Raw genomic sequence first — 22,626 nt, 5'->3', positions numbered from 1 at the left:
ATCTTTACAGCACCAGCCACCACTTACACTATGCTGGGCACTGCTTCCTAAAAGATCACATAAGTATCTACCTATACTAGGAGGTAGATACTGTCATGATCTAGAACTTAACAACCTCATGGCACAACACACAGCTTGTAACAGGCAATAAGAAAAGTCCACACGGGAGCTTATGATCTAAACCAGTGGAATGAAAGTAAACCTTACACCTTTCCCTGGCAAAGAGATAAAAATACTCACACCTACTAGGAAATTATAAAATGAGCCCTGCTAATATGTGAATGGCTGACTGTGGCTTTGTAGCAGACTCCAGCAAGTGGGTTCATGAGCACCTCCACAGGGGTCATGGATCCTTAGGTAGAAGAGGCTTGTGGAGACCCTAATCAAATGACACTGTTCCATGACATACAGGGGTTCTGAAAGGCACATTTTGTGTAACAAGTGATTTCAAAGTTTACACAAATATTTGAAGTATAGAGTTGACTATTTTATCTATATCTTTTTAAGTTTAATATTCACATTTTTTAAAAAATTAATTTTCTATTTGAGAAAAGGTAGATGGATTTATCTTCAGGTGGTATATGTTGGGGTATCAATATTTATTGACTCATAAATGATGGAAAGGAGCAGTCATCAGAACCAGGGGAAGAGGCCCACCCCTTGGCAAAGAAACATTTGAAGGGAGCCCCAAAAAAGCTACAGGAGCTGACCTGGTGGACAAATTCAAGGCCACTTTTGTTTACAATGTTCATTTTTTGAACTTGCACTGCTACTTAGTCTGATAGATAAAATAGAATCCCTTTGGCCTTTACTCCCCCATCTCCTGGCATGTCTTTATCATGAGTGTGACTTAATGGTCTGTCTCTCCATTACACAGGGTGAGAGAGACACAAGAACCTGGTCTCAGGGTTAGTGCAGAGACAGACAAAAGCTGTGGAATGAAACTTTCATTTCATTAAATCTAAAATATAAAGATACAGACTTAAGATTGTATAGGGAAAAAATAAGCTTTGAAAATGAAAAACAACATGGATTCTGTTAAAACTAAAGAGATGATCCTCCTCCTACTGAGTACATATCTCCCCTAAAGACACAATTCTGACTCCTACTCTGGTCTCTAACATTGGACTGTAATGCACATGAGATTCTGGTGAAGTGAAACTTCATTCAGGCAAATCAAACCCATAGTTGAGTGTGACCTTAATCCCCCATTCAGAGTATGGAGAAAAATAACCTTGAAAGATGAGAAAAAGGGTAAAAATCATCATTAAGCCAGGTTAAGAGAGGTGCAGTTCACTCAGAAATGACAGGCCCATTTATGAGAAAGTTTAGGCATCTAGGAGACATGCATTCAAGGTTATATTGTTTAACTATCCCCATTTTCAAATTTGTGGTTTTCTAATTTATCATAAGGATCTTTTCACAGCCAAGAAAGTACAACCAAAATAAAAACAACTTTGCTGTTAATGACACAGGGACGCTCTGTGCTTCATTTTTGACCCGTATAATTGACTTTGACAGCCGAACTGGAACCTAAGCACTATATTCCACACTACCAATGAACTGCCTTAGCAGAAAGCAAGTAAAACTGCATCCAAATGAGAATTAACAATGGAAACCTTAAAAAAATGTAATTTTATATTTTAAAGCTGGGATAATTTCTATATCTTCTTCCAAAACATTCTTCATCAAATTTGGATTTGGGGCATAGCCTAATGTAAGATTATATCTAAAAATCAATGTGGATTTTGAAGAAATCACAGAAGAAAATATTCCTAAGCCTGTTATAGACATTTTTCAGTAGCTTTATTAATGAGGTGCAAATTTTAAAAATTATATCAAAATTAAAATTTTCTTCGTCAATCATTCTACTAGAACTATTTTTGAATCACCTAGCAATAATAATCTGGGTGAATTCTGATTCAGCAAAGACAATATTCTGCTTAATATAGTTTCCCTGCAGGGTCTGTCCAGCCTAAAACTATAATCAAAGAACTAGTTATATATCACAGTCTCAGCACTGTGGTTGCTTAGATCAGCATTTATCCACATTCCATACAATACTAAATTCTTTGCAATGTTAATAGATGTTCTGGAGAGGAAACAAAAGACTTCTTTTGTCAAGTGATTTAAGGAAAGTTTGGATTAAAGAACATTAAACACTTCTCATAGCTGCGGGACTTCTCAGAGCGTTCAATATATTAATACACAACTGCTTTCCAAGTGAAGGCAAGAGTGTGTATTGTTTTCCAAAAGCATTTGATAAATGAAATGTTTCTTTCTTAAAGTATTATATCTCATAAACTATCACTTTGACAAACATGTTTTGGGAAATGCAAACCTAGATAATATCAAACTTGTATTTGTCTAAGTAGTCTATTTTCTATTTTCCCACAGCTCACTATGACCCACACCATTTGGGGAAAAATAGTCATATTGATATGGTGGGTTATCAAAATAATAGTGCCCTTCACAAATAATTACATTTAAAAGCCACATAGCTCCTGTCCTTGAAAAATAAGTCAATAACCTTGGTGGCTCAATTCTGAGAAGTCCCTGCATTGTGTATCTTGTGTCCAGACTGTCATAGTTCTAATCTATCTTATCCCAAAACAGTAACAATTAGTGGATGTATTATGTTAACAGATTGCTCTAAAGAAAGAAAACAGTACATTAATGCCCTCTACCAAAGCCTCCTCAAAGTGACAGACTCTGTACTTCAATTCACTAGGAAAACAAAAGCATTCTTAAGAGTAATTTATACTTAAGGCTAGATATTATTTTACCAGGATGATTCAACAACACCCATTTCCTCACTTCTCCAGATTCCCAACTGGAGGACATTCCTGATCCTTGCGTAAAGACACTATTTTGACTGGAGCATCTCCATTTGGTTCATGAGCCACACTCTTTGAAGATGTTTTTAAATCACCATATATATACATGTTTCATTAATCCCCAAACCCCAGGATTTCAGAGTTGGAAGGGGCCTTCCCCCACCATAAGCCTTTCCTTTTATGGACAAGAAACTGTGGTTCAAAAAAAAATCACTTGCTTAAAATCACACAGCTCATTAGTGGTTGAGCCTAGACTAGAACCCAGATCCTGACTGCCTACTTGCTCTCTCATCCCTCTGCACTCAAAGGTTTGCAGCTCTCTGCAGAACTTCAGGTCAAGTTCAAGCTCCTGCTGCAAACATGACCCTTGCTATCTCTTTGAAATGATCTCCTGTCCTAAGGCAGGTCACAGCCCAGTGAACTATTTGCAGTTCACACTCAGAAGCTACTACAAATAAACATCTCAGAGGCTCAGGGAAAGAACCCTTAAGTTAGGAGACAAGACTTTGAGACATTTCAGTGTAAAGAATCTTGTTTTACCTATTGTTAAATCTCAGCAAGTAACACAGTGTCTGGGCACAAAAGGTCCTGAAAAACCTCAGTGGGACAGTTTGCTGAACTGCAGGCAGAACCTTACATACATCTAGGAAACATTAAAATCTATATCATTAATTAAAGGAAAGCTTATCCCTTCCCCAGGAAGTACAGGCAAAGCCTTCTTACCCAAGTTTATGAGTTTATGCCACCTAACATATCTGTTTTTGGTGCAGCCTAATGGTCATTTTTACTATTGCTATGGTTACTATGGCCAATGTAAAGAAACAGTTCCATGTAGGAGAAGGAGAAGGAGAGGGAGAGAAGGGGCTAGTTTGCAAACAGACTTGAGAAAGAACACCAGCTCTTTCAGCTAGTACTACCAAGTCTTGATTTTCTCATCTGTAAAATGAGATAGAGGCACCTTCATTAGTTTGGAAATAAGATTTTAAAAATTAATATGTGTACACAGTCACTTGGCCAACTAGAATTGATATTTAATGGCTGCTGATATTGAAAAGAATTCTGAAGCTGGGTAGGCAAGATTAGCTGTATGTACTCATCATGGGTGTCAAACAGGAGAGAGCAACATGCATGTTAGTGACTGCTGTAGACTCAGTGGTATGCTGCCCAGATTCTCATTTGAGAACTAAGGAACTCATTTCCCAGTGGCCATGGATATACCTTTCCTGAGGGCTGCCTTGTCCAAAGATTACACCCCTCCCCAGGGGCTGCTCACATCCACTGGCTTTTTGATGAAGGAAAACTAAGGCCACCCTCTGGCCTCAATTAGAGTCAATTCCCTCCTAATGGCTATCCCAGCTCTAGAGCAACTGAGGAACTGCTGAGGCCTTTGCTATAACATCACAGTTTGACTTCTCACTATTCCCAGTCGGGTTTTCCTCCCTTCCTTAGAGTACCCCAATAAACTTCCTTACATGTTAATCTCAGTCTCAATTTCCCAGAGAACTCAACCAAAGACATTATCCTTGGCCTAATTCATTGCTCAATAAAAACTAGGAGGTATCATTCTTTTTATTGAATTTTCCAAGTAATCCACACTTGTTTTCCATAACAAGAAACTTCCTGAATTTCTTTATGGCTAACATCCCTTTATGAATGAGGAAAAGTGCCAAAGATAAAAATAAGCCAAACCAATTTTATTTGTCATTTAAAGAGCTCTAAATTCTGTAATCCGGTCTCACAGTAATTTTTCTCCTCCACCACGTTACTACTTCTTTAGGTAATCTAGTTTTAAAGATATAAGGAAATGACAGATATCTATTTCTAAAATACAAAGTTTAATTTATTGTGAGGGGTAATTCCATGTGATCTCAGATAGTCACAGTGATATCCAATGCTGGGGGTGGTAATAGGCCTGACCTATGGGCTCAAGCATTTAAAGTGTTCAAATTCTACTGAGAAAAGACAAAACCTATGGAAAAAGTGAACCACAGAAATGGCACTGGACAAGGATGCAGAAGGCTTGGGATCTGATCTCCCCCTCTGCCAGTAGCTTCCTCTAGGATCTTAGTAAGGTCATTTGCTTTTGCTGGGTCCTATTTCCCTCATCAGCAAAACAAGGAGCTTGTATTTTATAAAGTCTAAGGTCCTTTCTATAGTAAGAAAAACTTATGATTGCTTAACCTTGCAGAGATTTTTCCAGGCAACATAAATAATAAAGATGTGGAGGGAAAGTGTAACAGCAGAGAAGAAATTAAAAGTGTCATAAATTCAAGTTACCAACTTCCCAAACGTGTATTACAGGAGAGACTATTAAGTGAATAGGAACAGATTTTATAGTTGTATTTTCCTTTTGCAAGGTTTCCATTTAAATCATTGCCCATGGCATTGATTGTCATTTCCTTAATCTGGAGTGTTTGAATATACAACTTAGCAATGCCTTGGACAAGCCATAAGTCAAAGTTAACATTTTAAAAAATTAACCATGCCCAGGTCTCTTCCTTAGGTAGTGATGTGCTGAAATATCAGCAATTATTAGAAAGAGGCTAGTGATGTCAGAGTGACATGCACTGTGATTTGCAAGTCCCCCTCTTACTAACCTCTGGTAGTGATATCCCAGGGTAGGTCTACAGTTATGACCCTGGTAGCGGATAGCAGGTTTAACTGGACTGACTCTTGCGATGCAGTAGAACAAGATCGCCCCCTGGGGATTACATGAGTCTTCCATGTGTGAGTTATTACAAGTTCTACCTTGAAAAAAATAATGTGTGCTGTCAGATTTTTTTTTCTCCTTTCAGTTAGTTACCCTGAGTTTAAATTGTGGGTTATTCAGTAATGCCATCATCATACTTACTTGGCAAATCATTCTGCACATTCTGTGGATGCAAATAGAATAGAGAAACATTGAGATACTCTTAAGTACACACTAGAAAGTTCTCATTTCTCAGTGGCTTTTGGTTCAGAATCCTTTGACTGAGGAAGTATTTCTCCAGCCTCTGATCAGAGACTTGCTTTGACCTTCAGAGGGGGAACTTATAGGCTCTGCTGTCTCCTCAAAGCTTTGCTTCTAATGAGATCCATGATTTCAGATGAGCCACTGAGCAACTGAGTCTCAGTTTCTTCTTCTAGAAAGTGAAGAAAGATAATTCTCCAATCCTTATGGCTAACGGTAGGACCCAATATAAAGATCAACCTGTGAAAGCACTTTGAAAAGTACACTTGTCTGACTGAAATGGGCTATTGCTTTATTAACTAAAATCAGCTGCAGCAGTGATTTTCATAAACATAAAAATGGTTACTCCAGTTTACAGCCCAAACCTCAGAGACCAGATTTTGGGATAAATCCCAGATGTCAGAATTTGGGGTAAACAGAAGCCAGCAAGACTCTATCAGTGGGCCCTCCTCTTACCCCAGAGCTGATAACCCACCCTCTCTAGGAAAGGATCTCTATCTGCTTCTAGTATTTATTGGTGATTGCAGGAAAATGAACAATGTCTTTTCCTGATTTATCTTTCAGGGACTTTTAAAAAGCACCAAATTGGATAATATCTAAAAGATGATCTGATCTTCCTCAGTGCCCACCCTAAAATGAAGAAAAGATCACCATATCATTCTAGCAGGATTCCTTTTTCTAAACATCTCCTCCTCAGATCTCATCTTTCCAGACTCTACACCCATAATCAAAATGATTTCATTTGACAGATATGTTGCATTTCATTCTGCAGGATCTTCAGCCTTTGACAAACAAACAGTCATTTTGCCAGGGAATGCTAAACAGCCACTAATGGAGTGAAACCTAAAAACCCTTCAGAAAAGAATAATGAACCTTCCTCCATCTCCAGGGGGTAATTTAGTAGGTAGATTAGGCAACACTCGATTAAGGGTAAACCTCTTTTTTCTATAGAAATATATTTTGTTTGTACAGAGGGGCTATATGAAATGGAGGATTAGGTCACAAATCCACAGAAAAAAGCAGAAGACATTTCTCAGAAGAAATATGCAATTGACTGCACATTTGGAAAAACAAGTCATACTTTATTGGGAGCAAAGAAGAAAAACTAAAAAACTCCATGTACAACAGTTTTATTTACACAATTTCACTTGACTTCTTGGAACGTTTCTAAAAATCGGTTAGTTCCCAAATACACCACATAGGATATCTTGTCACTCCTGACAGTCCATGAGTTACTACAGAGAATAACGATTTCAACTCAAGGCTACCAGAAACTGATTGTCAAATAAGATTTTCCAAGACTGCCCAGAGGGACCTGCCATAACAAAAGTCATTTTTGGCTCGTGGGGGATTATAGTGTGAAAGAAAAACAAATGTCAAAATAAATCCCTAAGGAAAGAAAACACTTCTGTACTAAACCTCAGTCCTACTCGTCAACATTCCATGTCCTCTGCAGATTCACAAATAGTTGGGTATTTATATCTGAAAACAAGAACATAGGCAGGAAATGTGGGATGAGGCTTAGTTCACATTTCAAACTATGTAATGAGTTTATCCAAAACTTAAATGGAACTTCCCAATTTCTCTATGGCAGGGTAGAAAATTGCAAAACAAACAAATAAAAATCTTGCAGTATTAATTATCATGATGTTAAGTTCTTGGGAAAATTGGAACAAACGTGGATTTTCTTTTCAACCTGTGTTAAGATGACCTTTCTCATCTTTACATACATTGAAAACGATGACTGAAATGGAACTCCGCTAAATCACCTCACATCATGCCTACCTACAGCCATGGAAAACTAGGAACTCAATAAACACATTTTGACAATGATAAATCCCCGAACTCTGCTGGTCAGGTTTCTCCTAATAGCAGTACTTAGGTAAGTGTACCATAACACATGAACATAGATCATGATTATAGTAACAATTTTAAGTTTGGGGAACTGAAAGAGAAATGAACTTAACTCAGTGTCTTGGAGAGATGAACATATAGATATGAGGCTTTAAATGTGCTGTTTAAGATGTACAAGTTACTCTGCAAAGAAACAACTTAGCGAACCTTGGGAACCTTGTAATGAGCTATATGTTTTGCTGAAAGCTATGCATTTTTGAGGTTTATGATGTTTGTTACACTTCCTCTGTTTGCAATTTCAACTCTAATTGGAGAAGTAAAGTAAGTCCCAGCAAAAAGATAGGGACATTCAGGGTTACACACTTTGAAAAAATAAAATTGTTTCTAGCTTTTTAAATATAGTTATTTATTTATTTAGGATTCTACTAAAAGAACGAGAATAAATGAGAACATTCATTTGCTTTTTAAACTGATCACACTTGGGTTTAACCACTGGCAGAGAAGAAACTTTACAGTTCCCTGGGAACCTATAATTTGGAAACGGAAGCACACAAGAACAGACTTTAGTTTTCAGGCAATAAATTGAAGAGAATTCTGCAGACATACAACAGAAAAGGAGCATAAAACATTGGCTTGTGCATTTCTTAGAATGTTAGTTCATTAACTCGATAAGCTGCATTGGGAAAAATGCAGCCAAAATCTACAAGGATGTCCACTGGGATTTCAAATTGGTATCTTTGCTCAGCAAGAAATAGCTAGAGGTGGAAAAAAAAATGCATCCCATCCTGGTAATGACAATTTAGTGTGAATCTCCAGAAAGATAGCTTGTTGAAAAATCTCCATATGGGCTCTGACGGGATACACAGAAGCCCAAAGCCCCAAGGCCAGACATAAATATCACACGCTATAATATGTGTCCTGGGGAAAAGTTCTGCAGAATTATACAAGAAAATCACGATCTTTCAAATTCACCTTTCAGACACAACTCAACAGTAACTTGAAGAATGTTTTAATTTTTCCTCCTTATTGCCCCAAATGTTTTTAATGCTTCATTGGAAACTTTCATTGACTGAAGTATACTCTATATCTGTATTGCTCATCAGTATAAAATAGTTGCAAAGGGTTTGCTGGGCGATACTCCCAGTGGTCACTGTCTTCTGTAGTTAAAAGCTCATTACCAGTCTCTCTGGGAAAAAAACTCTAGTAACTGAACTCCACACAGATCAGGGACTGTACTCAGCTTTGTCCTCAAACCAGGGAGGTAGAAATTATAATCCCATGTACAGATGAAGAAAGTAAGGGTCAGAGAGATTCTCTGCCTTACTCAGGGCCCTCAGATAATAGTAACAAGGGCCAATACTTGAACTCTGAACATTTCAACTCCATAGCTCTTTAGCCTTCCCTTCCTATTTTCTTTGCAATGCTCAGGGGATCAAAAAAACAAAAAACAAAACACACAAACAAAAAAAATTAAGAACACTCTCTATCCCTACAGATTGTGGGTAATTGCCTCTGATAAGCAATAACACAAGGTATTTTTTGACAAAAACAGGACTCAGGACAAATACTAACCTGTCACTATTCTTTAATTAGTCAAGTTGAACTAGCTAAAGAGCATTCTTAATTTCCTTATTTATACCTTCTGAATTCAGAGGGATCAGACTGCTGTGCAACAGGCCACAAAACAAGGCAATTTATATGCATATGTGGCTGACTGTAATCATGCAATGTTTAAAAAAATTTTGAACCAACTTTCTCAAATATCAGATTCCACATAAATGTTCACATTATATGATTTATCTTGGGCAATCAGAAGGTCCCACAACCCTAGGTCCATTTTTACAGCAAAGTACAGCCAGAGCTTAGTGGTTCCTACTACCTTGGATGAAGCATGGACTCTGAGTTCCTTAATTCCCCATTTGCCCTCAATTATGCCTACCTGCTAGGGCCAACCACAACTGAAATTTTTCATTATGATTATTCTGTTGCTTTTCCTGTAATAGAGAAACATTTCCCCAAACTTTGTCTTTTTTGATAGATTGAATGATTGGTCTCAATTTTTTTTACTCATCCTTGTATCTGTCCCTTTACAGTGTTCTCTGCCTGTAGAGCGAACTTTCCAAACTTGGCTCAGCCAATGAAATGGGGTAGAAATCACAGTGTCAATTCAAGACTAGGCCTTCTGATACTCTGCATGTTTTACTCTGCTACTATCATTAGAACTTTCCTGGGTCACTGATGCTTCCTCAGCTTGAGTTATAGAATGAATGAACATATGTAAAACAGAGCTTCCCTAACTTCCCATGGATGTGCACTGAGTAGCAGAAGTGCCCAACAAGGCCACCCTCCAGAAACTCAGCTGCTTGGTCAACCTGCAAATCTGGTGGAATAAGTTACTACTACTGAGTTGGTTGTAAAGTAGTTTTGGAGTGATGGTTACATAGCATTGTGATGGAATTACTAACTGATATGTTTCTACCAAAAGTAAAAAAAAAATGGCTGAAGGAATCAGATATTATTTTTTTCACATGTTTCACATCTTTCTTATGTTAACAATGTAGACGTTTAAGGTATTTGAGTTTGCAACTCCTGCCATAAAACTATAAACTTAAGAAAGAAATAAAGTAGGATTTGCAAAATGTTTCATATCATGAATATATATCTAGGGCTGACAGAGCTGGCCCAGTTTCTTCCTACTGCCATCATGTTCTACTTGAAACAATAAATAGCATGGTCACTCTATCATTCAACTTGTTCCCAATTTCCATGCCAACTAGTTGAATCTCTTTGAGCTCTCCTTTGAAGCCTAATCCAATAGCTATTATTTTTGTAGGCAATACTTTTCCTGATATTTTTTATAGTTATAATACCATTTGGTTGGTTGAAATCATAAAGCTAGGGTATCTGATCATTACAAATCACCAGTGATGAATAAATCAAATTTAGCAGGTGCCAAACGTGTAACCACCAGCCAAACAACTAACCAGACTAAATCCTAATAGACTGATACTTAAAGGAATTAACAGGCAAACTTATAAACAGGAAGTACTTAAAACAATAGTAATGTTAAAAGTCAAGGGCCTCCAGAAAGTTCTGTTCTCAGAAGGCAATAATTACTGCATCTGAGCACATCTGCTTAACAATCCATTCAAGTGGGAGGTTCAGTCTCTATTAACCTTAACCAGAGACATTTTCATCAAAATTAATCGTGATTACTTTTTATTGCATTTCAAATGTTATCCTTTGTTTGGGGTGGTCAGGAATGCAACTAAGCAATTCCAGACCATGCTATCTTTTATGAATAAGTCTACAAGGTAGTTATCAAGGCTCCTTATGAAAATATTGCTATGTGAAAGTTCACGGGCCAAAACAAGACATTAATTTCCATAACTAGATGTGTCCTTAGAAGAGAAAAAAATTACTATATATAGAAAAGACAAAGACTTTGATGCTTAATGCCTACCCAAGTATAACTATGTAAATATCCTGCATGTACTAGACAACTCTGTTTAAATGTTTCTTTCACCTTTCCCTGTGATTATAAGAATGATCATCAATACTTATTCTGAGCACAGCCTATGCCAAGTATAATTCTAAATTCCTCGTATACATTTAATTTGTAGCCCTCAGAACAACTCTGCAATAGGTGTAATTATTATTCCTGTTCTATAAATGGGGAAACTGAGATGTTGGGAGGTTTAGTGACATTCCTAAGGACACTCAGTGAATTCTAAAGCTTGGAGTGAAACTCAGGCATTTTAGTTCCAGAGTTAGTTAAACAAAGATAAGGACAATGCTTACCTAACTGAAAACTGCACCCCAATCACTTGATTCATGATGTTTTGTGCCCAGATTATACCATGCTCTATCAACTTCTATACTTTTCCGATGGTTCTCTTTCCTGGAGGGCCTTCCCTACCACTTGTCTCTCCCATCTCAAACTCATTTGGCTCAAATTCCACCTGATCCATGAAGACTCAGTTTTCCTGCATTCCTAATTCTTCAGAAAACTCATCATCTAATGATAGTCACATACAGGTTTAAGTCCTGGGTCTGCCACTTATTAGATAAATAATTTTGAAAGTTATTTTATCTCTCATGGTCTCCTTCTTCTAATATACCAAATGGGATAATAATTGTTCATCTACCATATAATGGCTGCAGTGAACCTCTGTAGTTTTATCTGCACAGAACCTTTTCAGATACCAGGACTTATTTTTCTCTGTGGGAAGTCATCTGTCTCCACTCTTAGCACATAGGATTTAGATGAAGCTGACCCCTTCCCCTTAGGCTCCTCATGATCACATGGCCTGAACCTGAGCTGTCAATTTATATGTCCTAATCTCAAAAGCTTGTTAGAACTACTAGAGCTACTTTCCTTTGTCCTGGAGTGATTAAATTCTTAGGTGGTAGGCTGGCTGGTGTTGGGCATTATTTGTGGAAAGATTTCCTGAGGATCCCAGGCAACAAAGATTAAATCATCCTCCAAGTAGGAAGGAAACATATTATTGATGTCACTGTTTGGAAATCTGAATTCAGTCAAGATGAAAATCTTTCCCTGGATTTTGCAGTGAATTTATTGGTGTTTTTTTTCTCTTTCTTAATACAGACTGTGTTTTGTTCCTGTCATTTGCACTTAGGAGTCCTGACTGACATAAACTGAAATGGGATAACAGCTACTATACAGTACCTAGCACAGTGTCCAGCATATTTCAAAAATGGTACCTACCACTGTCACTTTTTTCTCTGCAATTGTTTTTGGAAAGCAGGAAAGCCTTGGAGTCAGGTCTACCTTCACCCTTTACTAGGATGTCATTTCAAAACTTTTCTGGGACACTAGTTTCACCACATGCAAAATCACCAACATTGTTATAAATGAAAACATGCTTGAAAAAAGCAGGAAAATATTCTACAAATTTTAGTTATTATTATCTCAATTTTTAAGCTCCAATTTAATATCTCTTATCAGAGATTGGGAAACTAAGACACCCCCCCCCGCAAACCCAACTCTTGATTTGTCAAGAGCATTGAAGAAGCTGTGACCTCAAGTGAACATGATCCATGCTAGGATGACCTAAGCACTCAATAGAGGTTCTGATCCTAGTATTGTGCTATTGTGTAAAAACTCTATTCAAACACACAGGCAAAGGGAGCTCATATGACACCATTATACCATGACCAGGACACAGAGAAAAAATAAATTAATGTTGACTAAATAACCTCCATCTGCCACGTGCTTCCTTGTATTTCCTACTCTGGAATATTTATTTATTTCTCTTTTGGTCAATTAAAAAGATAAACTATGAGTACATATTGAAATTATCTAACTTCTTCTATCTCCAAGGAGGAAAGCTAATATATAACTGAAGAAAGACACTAATTAATAAGCAAAATTTAACATGAACAGCAGCCAAGTCGAACTCGAACTGCTCTGTTTAAAGGCACACTGGAATAAATAAAGGAACTTCAAAGCAAATGCCCTGTGTTAGCTTGAATGTTTTATTGAGCATATGGGAAGAACTCCTTTGCCAAAAATAGGAATGGTTAATGAGGAAAAATTGTTGTTTTCAGCCAGTCGGTTGGTTTCTGAGACAGGGATGTCACTGAGAGATAATTGTATTCATGGAGAAAACAGACCAATGATCTATCTCAGAGCCTCAGAGTTTTGAGCAAAATAAAACCAGTTTTGTAAACTGTCTGAGATCAGAGGAATGCATCCTTTCTCAAACACCTCCATGATAATGCACATACATTTCCCTTCTACTAACCCCAAAACAACTTAAACATAAATTTTATAAAAGGAAGCCATTTCTATGCTTTAAGATTCTTGCCAAATATAGAAAAGTAGCTCTTACCTTTTAAGGCGAGGTACAGGAACCATCAGACTCTGCCAAGCATTTCTAAACTCCATCATAAGCTGCTTTCTTGGGCACCATTTTGAAAACGATGCTTTATACATGGAAAGACCTCTCAGGTCCCTGGGAGTATACTGATAACTCTGATCTCAGAGCAAAGGCAAGTTTACCATTTCTCTGCATATTTTCCTGTAGCAATGGCTACATTCCAGAGTCAGTTAGTCTCCAATTATTTAGGGATTAAGAACATAAACCCAGGCTTACCTGCAAATGCTGTGAGTTGTCAGCCATGCTATCTTCTCGCCTGCGAACTTCTTCCAATAACTGGGCATTCTTCTTCTTTTCCAGCTGTTGATTGTGTTTGAGGTTGGCTACCTTCTTATTCTGATCCTTCATATGCCTGAGAAAAACCAGCACAATTTGGTTATATTCAACTACTGAAAAGCAAATGTTGTCAGAATAGATTTATTACTAAGAACAAAATATCTGTGTGGACTCAGAAAAAAGCCAGGACCTCAGAATATTCTGTTCATTCAACTACAAATATGAATTGAGTTTTAGGTGTCAGGATGATAGTGGGGCTTCAGTGCTGAATGGGACAGGTCTGTAGCTTCACGGAGTTTAGAATCCAGAGGGCAAGAAAGACAAGTACCAAGGGGACACAAATTATGGTTCCTAATGTTTAAGGAAACAAATAGCATGCTGTGAGAGATGATGATGTGAACAGGTGTTGGGGGTGGGAGGAGATGAATTTAGACATTGTTGAGTCCATGGAAGGTTTCCCTAAGGAAAAGTGACTGTGATTGAGACTCAAAGGAGCTAACCAAGAGAAACATGAGTAAAGGAGCTCCCCAGGTAAAGAGAACAAATGCATATACAATTCCCAAGATAGGAAAGAAGTGGATGCTTCAAGTAACGGGAGGTCTGCAGGGAGGGCAAGACTGCAAAGGTAGGTGGGCCTGGCACATGGGGCCCTGTGGTTCTGTGATGGGACATTTATTTTCTTCTAAGTGGTTTCTGTTCTAATTATTATTATTCTTTTGGATCATGTTCTTATTCTGAGATCATAATCCATTACTCTGATTTTAAAATAACAATTACAGGGCTCCAATCAAATACACTGTCAACACTTAGCTCAAACAGAATAACAGCTTGGCTAATCATAATGTTAAATAGAGCCCTGGTGCTTGTACTAAAATATCTTAATGAATCTATAGGATGTCAAGTGTAAAATCATAAAGTGATCAAGTGAGTTAAAGACTAATAAAGGACTGGTTAAAAATAAGAAAACAGGAGTTACAGGCTTAATGTGGACTATTTCACCAACAGCATTTAGCAAAACATTCCACAGATTTAGGCAACCATGTCCACGGCAGCTGTTATAAATCTAATCCAACACATGAGGAGGCAGGAGGGCAGCAGAGAGGGCTTGGGAGCAGTGATTCCAAAAGAGGAGGGCCAAAGTCATTTGAGCCCAGTCATTTGAGGTCCTTATTAATCCCTTCACCCTCATTTCCCCAGCACTGTTACATCAGTCACTGTGACTGAGCCCTGACTCCAGAGACAAGTGTATGGAGACCACTGCTCTTTTGGAAATACAAACAAGATGAGAACTAGATGATAAACAGCAAATGTGTCAAACTGAAACAATTAAAAAGAAAAGAAAAAGCATTTTCCATAAGAAACTCTTTATTTCCAGTCCTTATAAAATTATGCAGTCCCCACTCCCTCCCACCCCAAGAAAATGAAGTTCAAGATAACTGTTTACCAACTGGAACAATCCTCTATCAGGACTCCTGCTAATAAGTAAAGTCTGAACACTTGGGCTCATTAAGAAATATTTCCAGTATCAACTGAAGCAGTGATATAAGTGTTTTCAGTGGACTTAGGAGAATATGGGCAAAATCAAATATCCCTCTCCTTGGTCCCTATTTGTACTGCATAATTTTTTTTTATCTTCTCTACTGTTGCTCAACAGAGTGGTGCACATGGATGAAATCACCAACTCAATACACAGGTCTGCTTTCAGAAAATTATTTTTTGATTACTCTAAAGATGTTAGGAATGACCTCTTGCTTCCTAATTGAAAGAGGATAGTATTTTTAAAGCTTGCCTTGAACAGGGCAAGCACATTTTCCACTTACTTAGGAAAATATGGCCACATCCCAGAAATAGGATATGATAAAGAGATCATATGGTTAGTGAGATTGCTTAATTAGAGAAAATTTTATAAAGAAATACATTTTATTTGTTTAGATCATACCATCAAATAGAACCAACTGCTAAATATCTCTCCCTTCACCAAGTGCCAGTGACAAAATAAAATGGATCATCATTAGAAATATCATTTGCATAAAGAATCCCAGGAAGTTCTCAAAGCAGTGTGAACACTCAACCTTATTCTCAAGGATACTCCAATGTTTTTCCAATCCCAAATGAAAACAAACTCCAAGTCCATGTGTTCCTTAAAGCTTTCCTGAATTAAGAATGAGAGGCTAAAAAAAATTGTCAGTTCTGACACTATGAGGGAGGCCTTTTTCAGCATTTCCCAACTATTTCTTTCTTTCTTTATTTCTTTGTTTTTGTTTTTGTTGTTTTGTTTTGTTTTGTTAGTTGTAGATGGACACGATACCTTTATTTTATTTATTTATTTTTATGTGGTGCTGAGGATTGAACCTAGTGCCTCACACATGCAAGGCAAGTGCTCTACCGCTGAGCTACAACCCCAGCCCTCCCAACTGTTTCTTGAGACACCAGGAATTCATAAAAAAAAGTTGTGTTTTGAGTAGCACTGCTTAGGATGTGGCCAATTAGGATCAATACAGAACAAGGTGATCAGAATCATCATTTTGTACACGTGACTACCAATAGCTACCTATCAAGTACACACACTCCTTTGTGCTTCCAAAATATTTCTGAGACTTTTAAATATCCCTAGCATCAAACCCTTTTTATTATTGCTGTATGTACATAGGTGACTGTATGACCAATGTGATTCTGCAACTTTTACAATTAGAAAAATGAGAAATTATACCCCATTTGATTCAAATGTATGAACTGTCAAGATCATTGTACTGTCATGTGTAACTAATAAAAAAAAAAGCATCCTTGAAAACCAAAAAGGGAATGAATTGATTTGCAGAGGTAGACAAGAGGCAAGGGATGGAATGGCTAGGGTCGGGAATATTGAGCAAATATTGAGGAGAGCCTTAGCTACTAAATAGCCCTTCTCTTGGTTATCCCTCAGGGAAACCCTAATGTTGTCTGAAGCAGAGGTTGAAATGGCAATTTAGCGGGGAGGCAGGTGAGGACTCAGGAAATTTTAAAATATTAGATCTCTTTGCCTTTCCCCAAAAGCCCAGTGATACTCAATGAAAAAAAATGACCACAGGGACTTTCTAGTAACAACCTCAGAATTTCCAATAATGAAATTTGCAAGTGACCTATTAGGCTCTATATCTCTCCCCACCTGCAGAAGTAAGCCCACACTGAATAAAATCAACATGCCAAACTTAATACAGTCCCTAGCTATCTCCAAAATCCAGTAGGGCTCTAGCAGTGTAGACCACAGCACTCTCTTGCTGTATTGCCCTAGAGGAAACTATCATTTGTATCTCTTTCCAAACTTCCACTCAGTTAGCAAGTTGGGCAGTTCCAAGCTTCCACTCAAAACTGATCTGCTTCCTTTTTTGGGAGGGGGAGGCATTCTTTGGAAGGAGTTTTTCTCCAAGGAAACACCATTAAAAGCATATCCAAAATGCAAATTAAAATAATAATAAAAGCAATGATTATGGAGGGGATAGTTGAAAAATATGATGGTAAAGTCAGTGTTCAATGTTTGACTTAAATTGACTAGCTTTATGAAGCAGTTTCATAAAACAGGTTATGTCACTTTTCAAAATTTAGCCACCATTAAGGAATTTGAACAAAATTTTAAAAAATTCCAACATAAAGTCAACAATGGTTCAGAAGAATGCCAGAGAGAACAGACTTTAGCTATTTTCACTAGAGTAATCTGTCAAATTAAAATTAGAAAATGGTCTCTAACTTGCTGGTGACACTTCCAGAATTACACTGCTAGGAGTACTGGACAGTCCTCCAAGGATTTGTGTATATTTTTACATAAAGTAGAAAATAAAAATTTATTTTTATATCTCAGTAGAAATAAGATGCTATTACCCATCTGTACTCAAAAACTTTAAAATATTGATAATGTTCATTGTTGGAGAGGATTCAAGAATTCACTTCTCATACATGGGAAGGAGGAGTAGAATTCACAAAAGCATTTTTGGAAACCAATTTGGCAGTATCCACTAAAGTACGCATACCTTTTTCCCAACAAATCCTTCTTCTAGGAAAGAAGCCTACAAAAATGCTTGCACACATTCACAAATATTTATATAAATACATTTTCATTAGAACTGTTAAAAGTGAAAATTTGAAAAATACCTAACTTTCCATCAGAAGGAAATTGACTGAAAAAAAATTGTGTTCATAATATGGTGTCAGGCTAGCTTTGAAAATTAAGAACAAATGAAAAACCTTCAAGACATGTTATTAACTGGAAAAAAAGCAGGTAGCAGAACAATATACATCATCTGATCTTATTCACATTAAAATATAAAAGTTTATTTTTATGTGTATATACTCATATGCATGGAAATAAAAATTTCTGGAAATGCCACACCAGTCTATAAACAACAGTTGACACCGGGAAAGGGAATGGGATTAGAGAAGAAGGGAACTTTAAGTTTTACTGTATGTGTTTGTGTGTATAAGTGAGGTACAAATACACACAAGAAAATGCATCAGTGTTTAATACACAAGGCAATGATTTTTGACCAATCAAAATACAGAGCATTACCATCACCCAGACTCAAGTCCCTTCCCCTTGCTCAGAAGTGATCATTGTTCTAACATTTATCCATATGGATTTGCCTCTTCTTCAGCTTCATATACATGGAATCATTGTGTCTGGCTTCTTTCACTCAGCATAACATTTTTTCAGATATTTCATTGTATATCATTCCATTCCTTTTTTTTTTTTTTTTTTGCTGAGTAACAGTCCATTGTATGAATATGCTAGATTTGATTACTTATTTCTTACTTGATATTGAGCTTTTTTCTATTTTTATGTTTATAAATAAAGTAGCAACACACATTTTTATACCAGACATTTTGTGGACATATGCTTTCATTTCTTCTGGATAAATAACTTGATGTATGGTTAACCAGAGGTGTAAACAGAAGACCATTTCTGGGCTATATGATCCTGCTAGGTGTGGCTGCAGTGCAATGGCAAATAACATAAATTTTTGAACCAAACTGTCTGGAGAAGTTTGTCACTTTCTAGCTGTGTGACCACAGACAAGTTCCTTAACTTCTCTATACCTCTGCTTCTTTGCATATAAAATGAGACTAATAATCAACTGTAACTCATAGGGTTATTGTGAAGGCTTGATGAGTTAGTATAAGTAGAATGCTTAAAACAGATCCCAGCACGTTCACTTTCTGTTTCACTCTTAGCTTACAACAGGAATGCAATCATGTCTTGTGCAATACTGTGCACATATATTTAGTGTCTCATTTCCCACACCCAAACAGCAAGTATTGCAAATACTTGAAACAATGAACTTTGGAATGCATTATTAAATGCTTTTTGTGACATATTTAGCTTCCAATTGTGCTTTCCTTAATGAAGAGTTACATTCCCGGCAGGTTATGCTGATGGCAGTATGGCGGGAAGGTCAGGACTAGCAAGGGGAAGTGAGACTCTGAAGGGACTGCACAAGTCGATGGGCCACACACACACAATGGAAGCTGACAATGAATATTACATGCAGAATTTCCGTTAATAAAAACTCTTACTTTTAACCACTGAGAGGATCCCATTTTTTTAAAGCTTGTAAATACCAGTGAGTACTTCAGCATAGCTATAAATTTTAGAAAGCTATCATAAATATTCTAAAGATATATTACAGCAATTACAAATGTGCTAAATGTCATGAGCATGATTGCTCCTTACCAGAAGGATCATCTGCTGTGACAGCTTCAGGAGACACAAGTCGAGCCACAGTCTGAGGACTCAGTTTGAGAATAAGACAGATCTCTTAGACTTTGCATCTTGAGGCAGTCTCTCAAGAGCAAACGTTTGGCCACGAATTTCATGACAGTTCACTGCTGAGTCCTTGTCAAAACCCCTCAGCAGGCCATCTAAGCCCACCTCTCCATGCCTTCTAACTTGGTTTCCCTCCCTGTTGTATTCCTCCTCCTTCCCTCCCCATAGTACTTGCTCCCTAGAAATGAGTATTACCTCATTTCCCATTCCACCCTTTGGGTACCTGGGTTTACACAAGAACCCAGAAACAGGTCACCCTTGGATAAAACACAAGATGCCAACACATCTTAAAAAGATATCATTCTTCACTTAGCAGGACAGCAGAAGGTACCTAGAACCTGATGTCATTATCTATAGAATGAAAGTGTTAAGGAAAGGGAGGGTTCAGATTTGAAAACTTGAGAAGTGGAGTTTTCTGGAGGCAAAAGTATTTTCATGTTCCCTCTTCTAGTGCCAAGTCCTATTCAGTAGACCTCCTTTGGAGGAGATGACCCTATCAGGCTGTTTGTTCAGTTTGATGAAATTATTGAATCACTTGAAACTAAGGGAATCTAGTGGTGATGCAGTAAGAAACCCAAGTCTAAGGCCTTTGTTGCCAGGTTGGATGCATTGTCATGGCAGTAGTTGTCCTTAGGAAGTCTGTGACTTTGGCAGTTATCTCACTTGGGGTAAGTGATGCTATAAACATAAGGCTCTTAAACAAGCACCTGTTCCCCTGCCTCAAACCTTTTTCTGTGTTGCATATATCCATCCCCTGAGCCTTGACCTTCTCACCCAAGTCAAGAAGACCTTGGGAGCAATCTTAGGAGGTTACATAAGAAGATGGTCATCACTAACAAGAGGAGAATTTGTTTACCCTGAAGACATTTCATTTTGGAGAGGCTCTAGAAGGAAGACTCCTTTCAAATGGCGTTCCTCACTTTGATCCTGGAGGACCTTCTCCCCCAAATGAAGGAATGTCACCCTAGACATGTATGGAACCCAGAGACTAAAATAAAAATAGAAAAAGATGGTGGGAATCTGTTTGGGGGAACAGAAAGCAGAAAGAAGCAGGATGATTGCTGATGCCCCTAGCACCCTTCTCTAAGAACAAATGTCTTCAAGACACAAAAGTCCTAACTTCATAGAATGCCCTGGGCAGCAACTGGGACAACTATTAGAGAACTAGAAAGAAACCAGGTAACACTGGAGAGGTGAGTTTTTCAACACAGGAGCTCCAGAATGCCAGGTGAGAGCTTCCAGCTTGGAAGTCATGTCACTATGGAAATAGCAGTATTGATATGAGGACAGAGCTCTAAAGCAGAACATAAAACCAACAAGGGTGCCATGCAATTTCCCTATTAACTTCTGGTCCCTGAACCCATTAACCTCAATGTGAGATTTTTTAAACAAATTTCTAGTTTTTATGAATTAATCTACTCTCACAAGCAAAAATGTTTATTGTTTTTCACATCCTGGAGTGTCACTGTATCATAATGAGTTTGGTTCTTCTTTCTGCACAACAGACTAAATTAGAGATGAACAGTTTGCAGGTGACAAAATAAGTTAAGATAAAAGTAGGAGCTTAACATAAATGGAAATTTAGAGAAGGACAAAGGGGTAAGAACAACGCAGCTCTTGCTTAAGAGATCTGAGGACAGAACTTTCAGAACCACGGGGCAAGCTCAAGACACAGCAAGACCTCGGTTTTAAAATCCTGCCCTGTTTCTACTTCATATCTTCTTTTTGCACATCATTTACTTCTTTTCAAATCAAAAAATAGAATCTGAGCATTTTTTAAAATATAACATTTGTATAAGTGCCACAATTCCATGGAGTACTGTATCCTTCTAAAAGCCTACGACTCCACTGTTAGATGCAGGCACATTAGGGCCAATTTGGTAGAGTGTCAGCTGTATTTACAGTTTGGGGTAATATAAAAACATATGGAAACTGTGAACATTGACCCCCAGGAGGCTAATGTTGGAGGAAACCAACATTCCACAGTCTGGCCAGAGGTTGGGGGCGATTTGCCCAGACAATATACAGCCAGAGCAACCTATGAGCACAAGGGGCACTTCGTGTATGCAAGACCTATTTTTATTGCATCCAATCTGGAGCTCGGCTGCAGCAGCTCAGACATAAAATAAAGTGGAGGTGTAAGAAGATAAAAATCTTATGTGATGATTTTCCAAATTAGAGTACAGAAATAATGTGTTGGAGTTTCTCTTATTTGCTATCAAAAGTCAATTTAAAATATTTTTAAGTAATAAAAACTCCCTATTTTCAGATGTCAGATTACATATCAGGTGCTGTGCTAAGCACTGTAAAAGTATAATCTAAACGAAAGAACATCCTTACATGGAGACAATCTTTCCCCCCATAGAAATAGAAGCTTAAAAAAGATAAGTTACCTGCCTCACACCATACAGACTTCATGCATCAACATTAAGCAGAACTTGAACCATTGTTTTTGTGATGCCAAAAATCATGGCCTCATATTTTATGTTACATAAAACAGTAAACCATTATTATACATTAGTAGATTTGTTTTGCCACAAAAGTAAATGACATATACCAACCAGGCCTAGACATTCACTTTTGAAAGTTAATCCTTTTTTTCTTTTTGAAGTAGGCCAAGGGCTAGCATCAATAAAGCAAATTATACTCTTTGGGATTGGGTTCATCTGAGACATGGCTTATCAGACCATCCCCAAAATAATTTGGACCAGCACTGAGTTCAATTTCTATTGCTGCATAACAAATTACCATAAACTTCATAGCCTAAAATAATACTTATATTTATTATCTCACAGCTTCTAGGGGGCAGAAATACAGGCACAGCTTAGCTGGTCTCTCTTCTTAGTCTTAACGGGCTGAAATCAAGGTGTCAGCCCAACTGCATTTCTCATCTGTAGGCTTAACAAGGGAAGAATGTACTTCCAACCTCATTTGGGGTTTTGGCAGAATTCCTTCCCTTGCAGCTGTGTGACTGAGGTCCTTAGCTTTTTGTTGGCTGTTGGGAGAATGGAA

The 22,626-nt window shown here is 37.6% G+C and overlaps 1 protein-coding gene across 19 annotated transcripts in view; it reads right to left on the bottom strand.

The window, feature by feature from the left end:
- Erc2 (ELKS/RAB6-interacting/CAST family member 2) overlaps positions 1-22,626 on the bottom strand; it is an 873,922-nt gene that overhangs the window by 381,883 nt on the left and 469,413 nt on the right. For all 19 annotated transcript variants that reach the window (XR_013434457.1, XR_013434456.1, XM_078038390.1 and 16 more), the window contains one exon: positions 13,761-13,896. Coding sequence is in view for 17 of the 19 variants with exons in the window: in XM_078038390.1 (XP_077894516.1) it covers positions 13,761-13,896 (136 nt within the window). In the remaining 2 variants the exon portion in view is untranslated. The remainder of the gene's footprint in view (positions 1-13,760; positions 13,897-22,626) is intronic.

Source organism: Ictidomys tridecemlineatus, chromosome 2 (genome assembly GCF_052094955.1).
Source record: "Ictidomys tridecemlineatus isolate mIctTri1 chromosome 2, mIctTri1.hap1, whole genome shotgun sequence".
NCBI classification, from domain to species: Eukaryota; Metazoa; Chordata; class Mammalia; order Rodentia; family Sciuridae; genus Ictidomys; species Ictidomys tridecemlineatus.
This window is presented reverse-complemented; position numbering and strand designations above follow the sequence as displayed.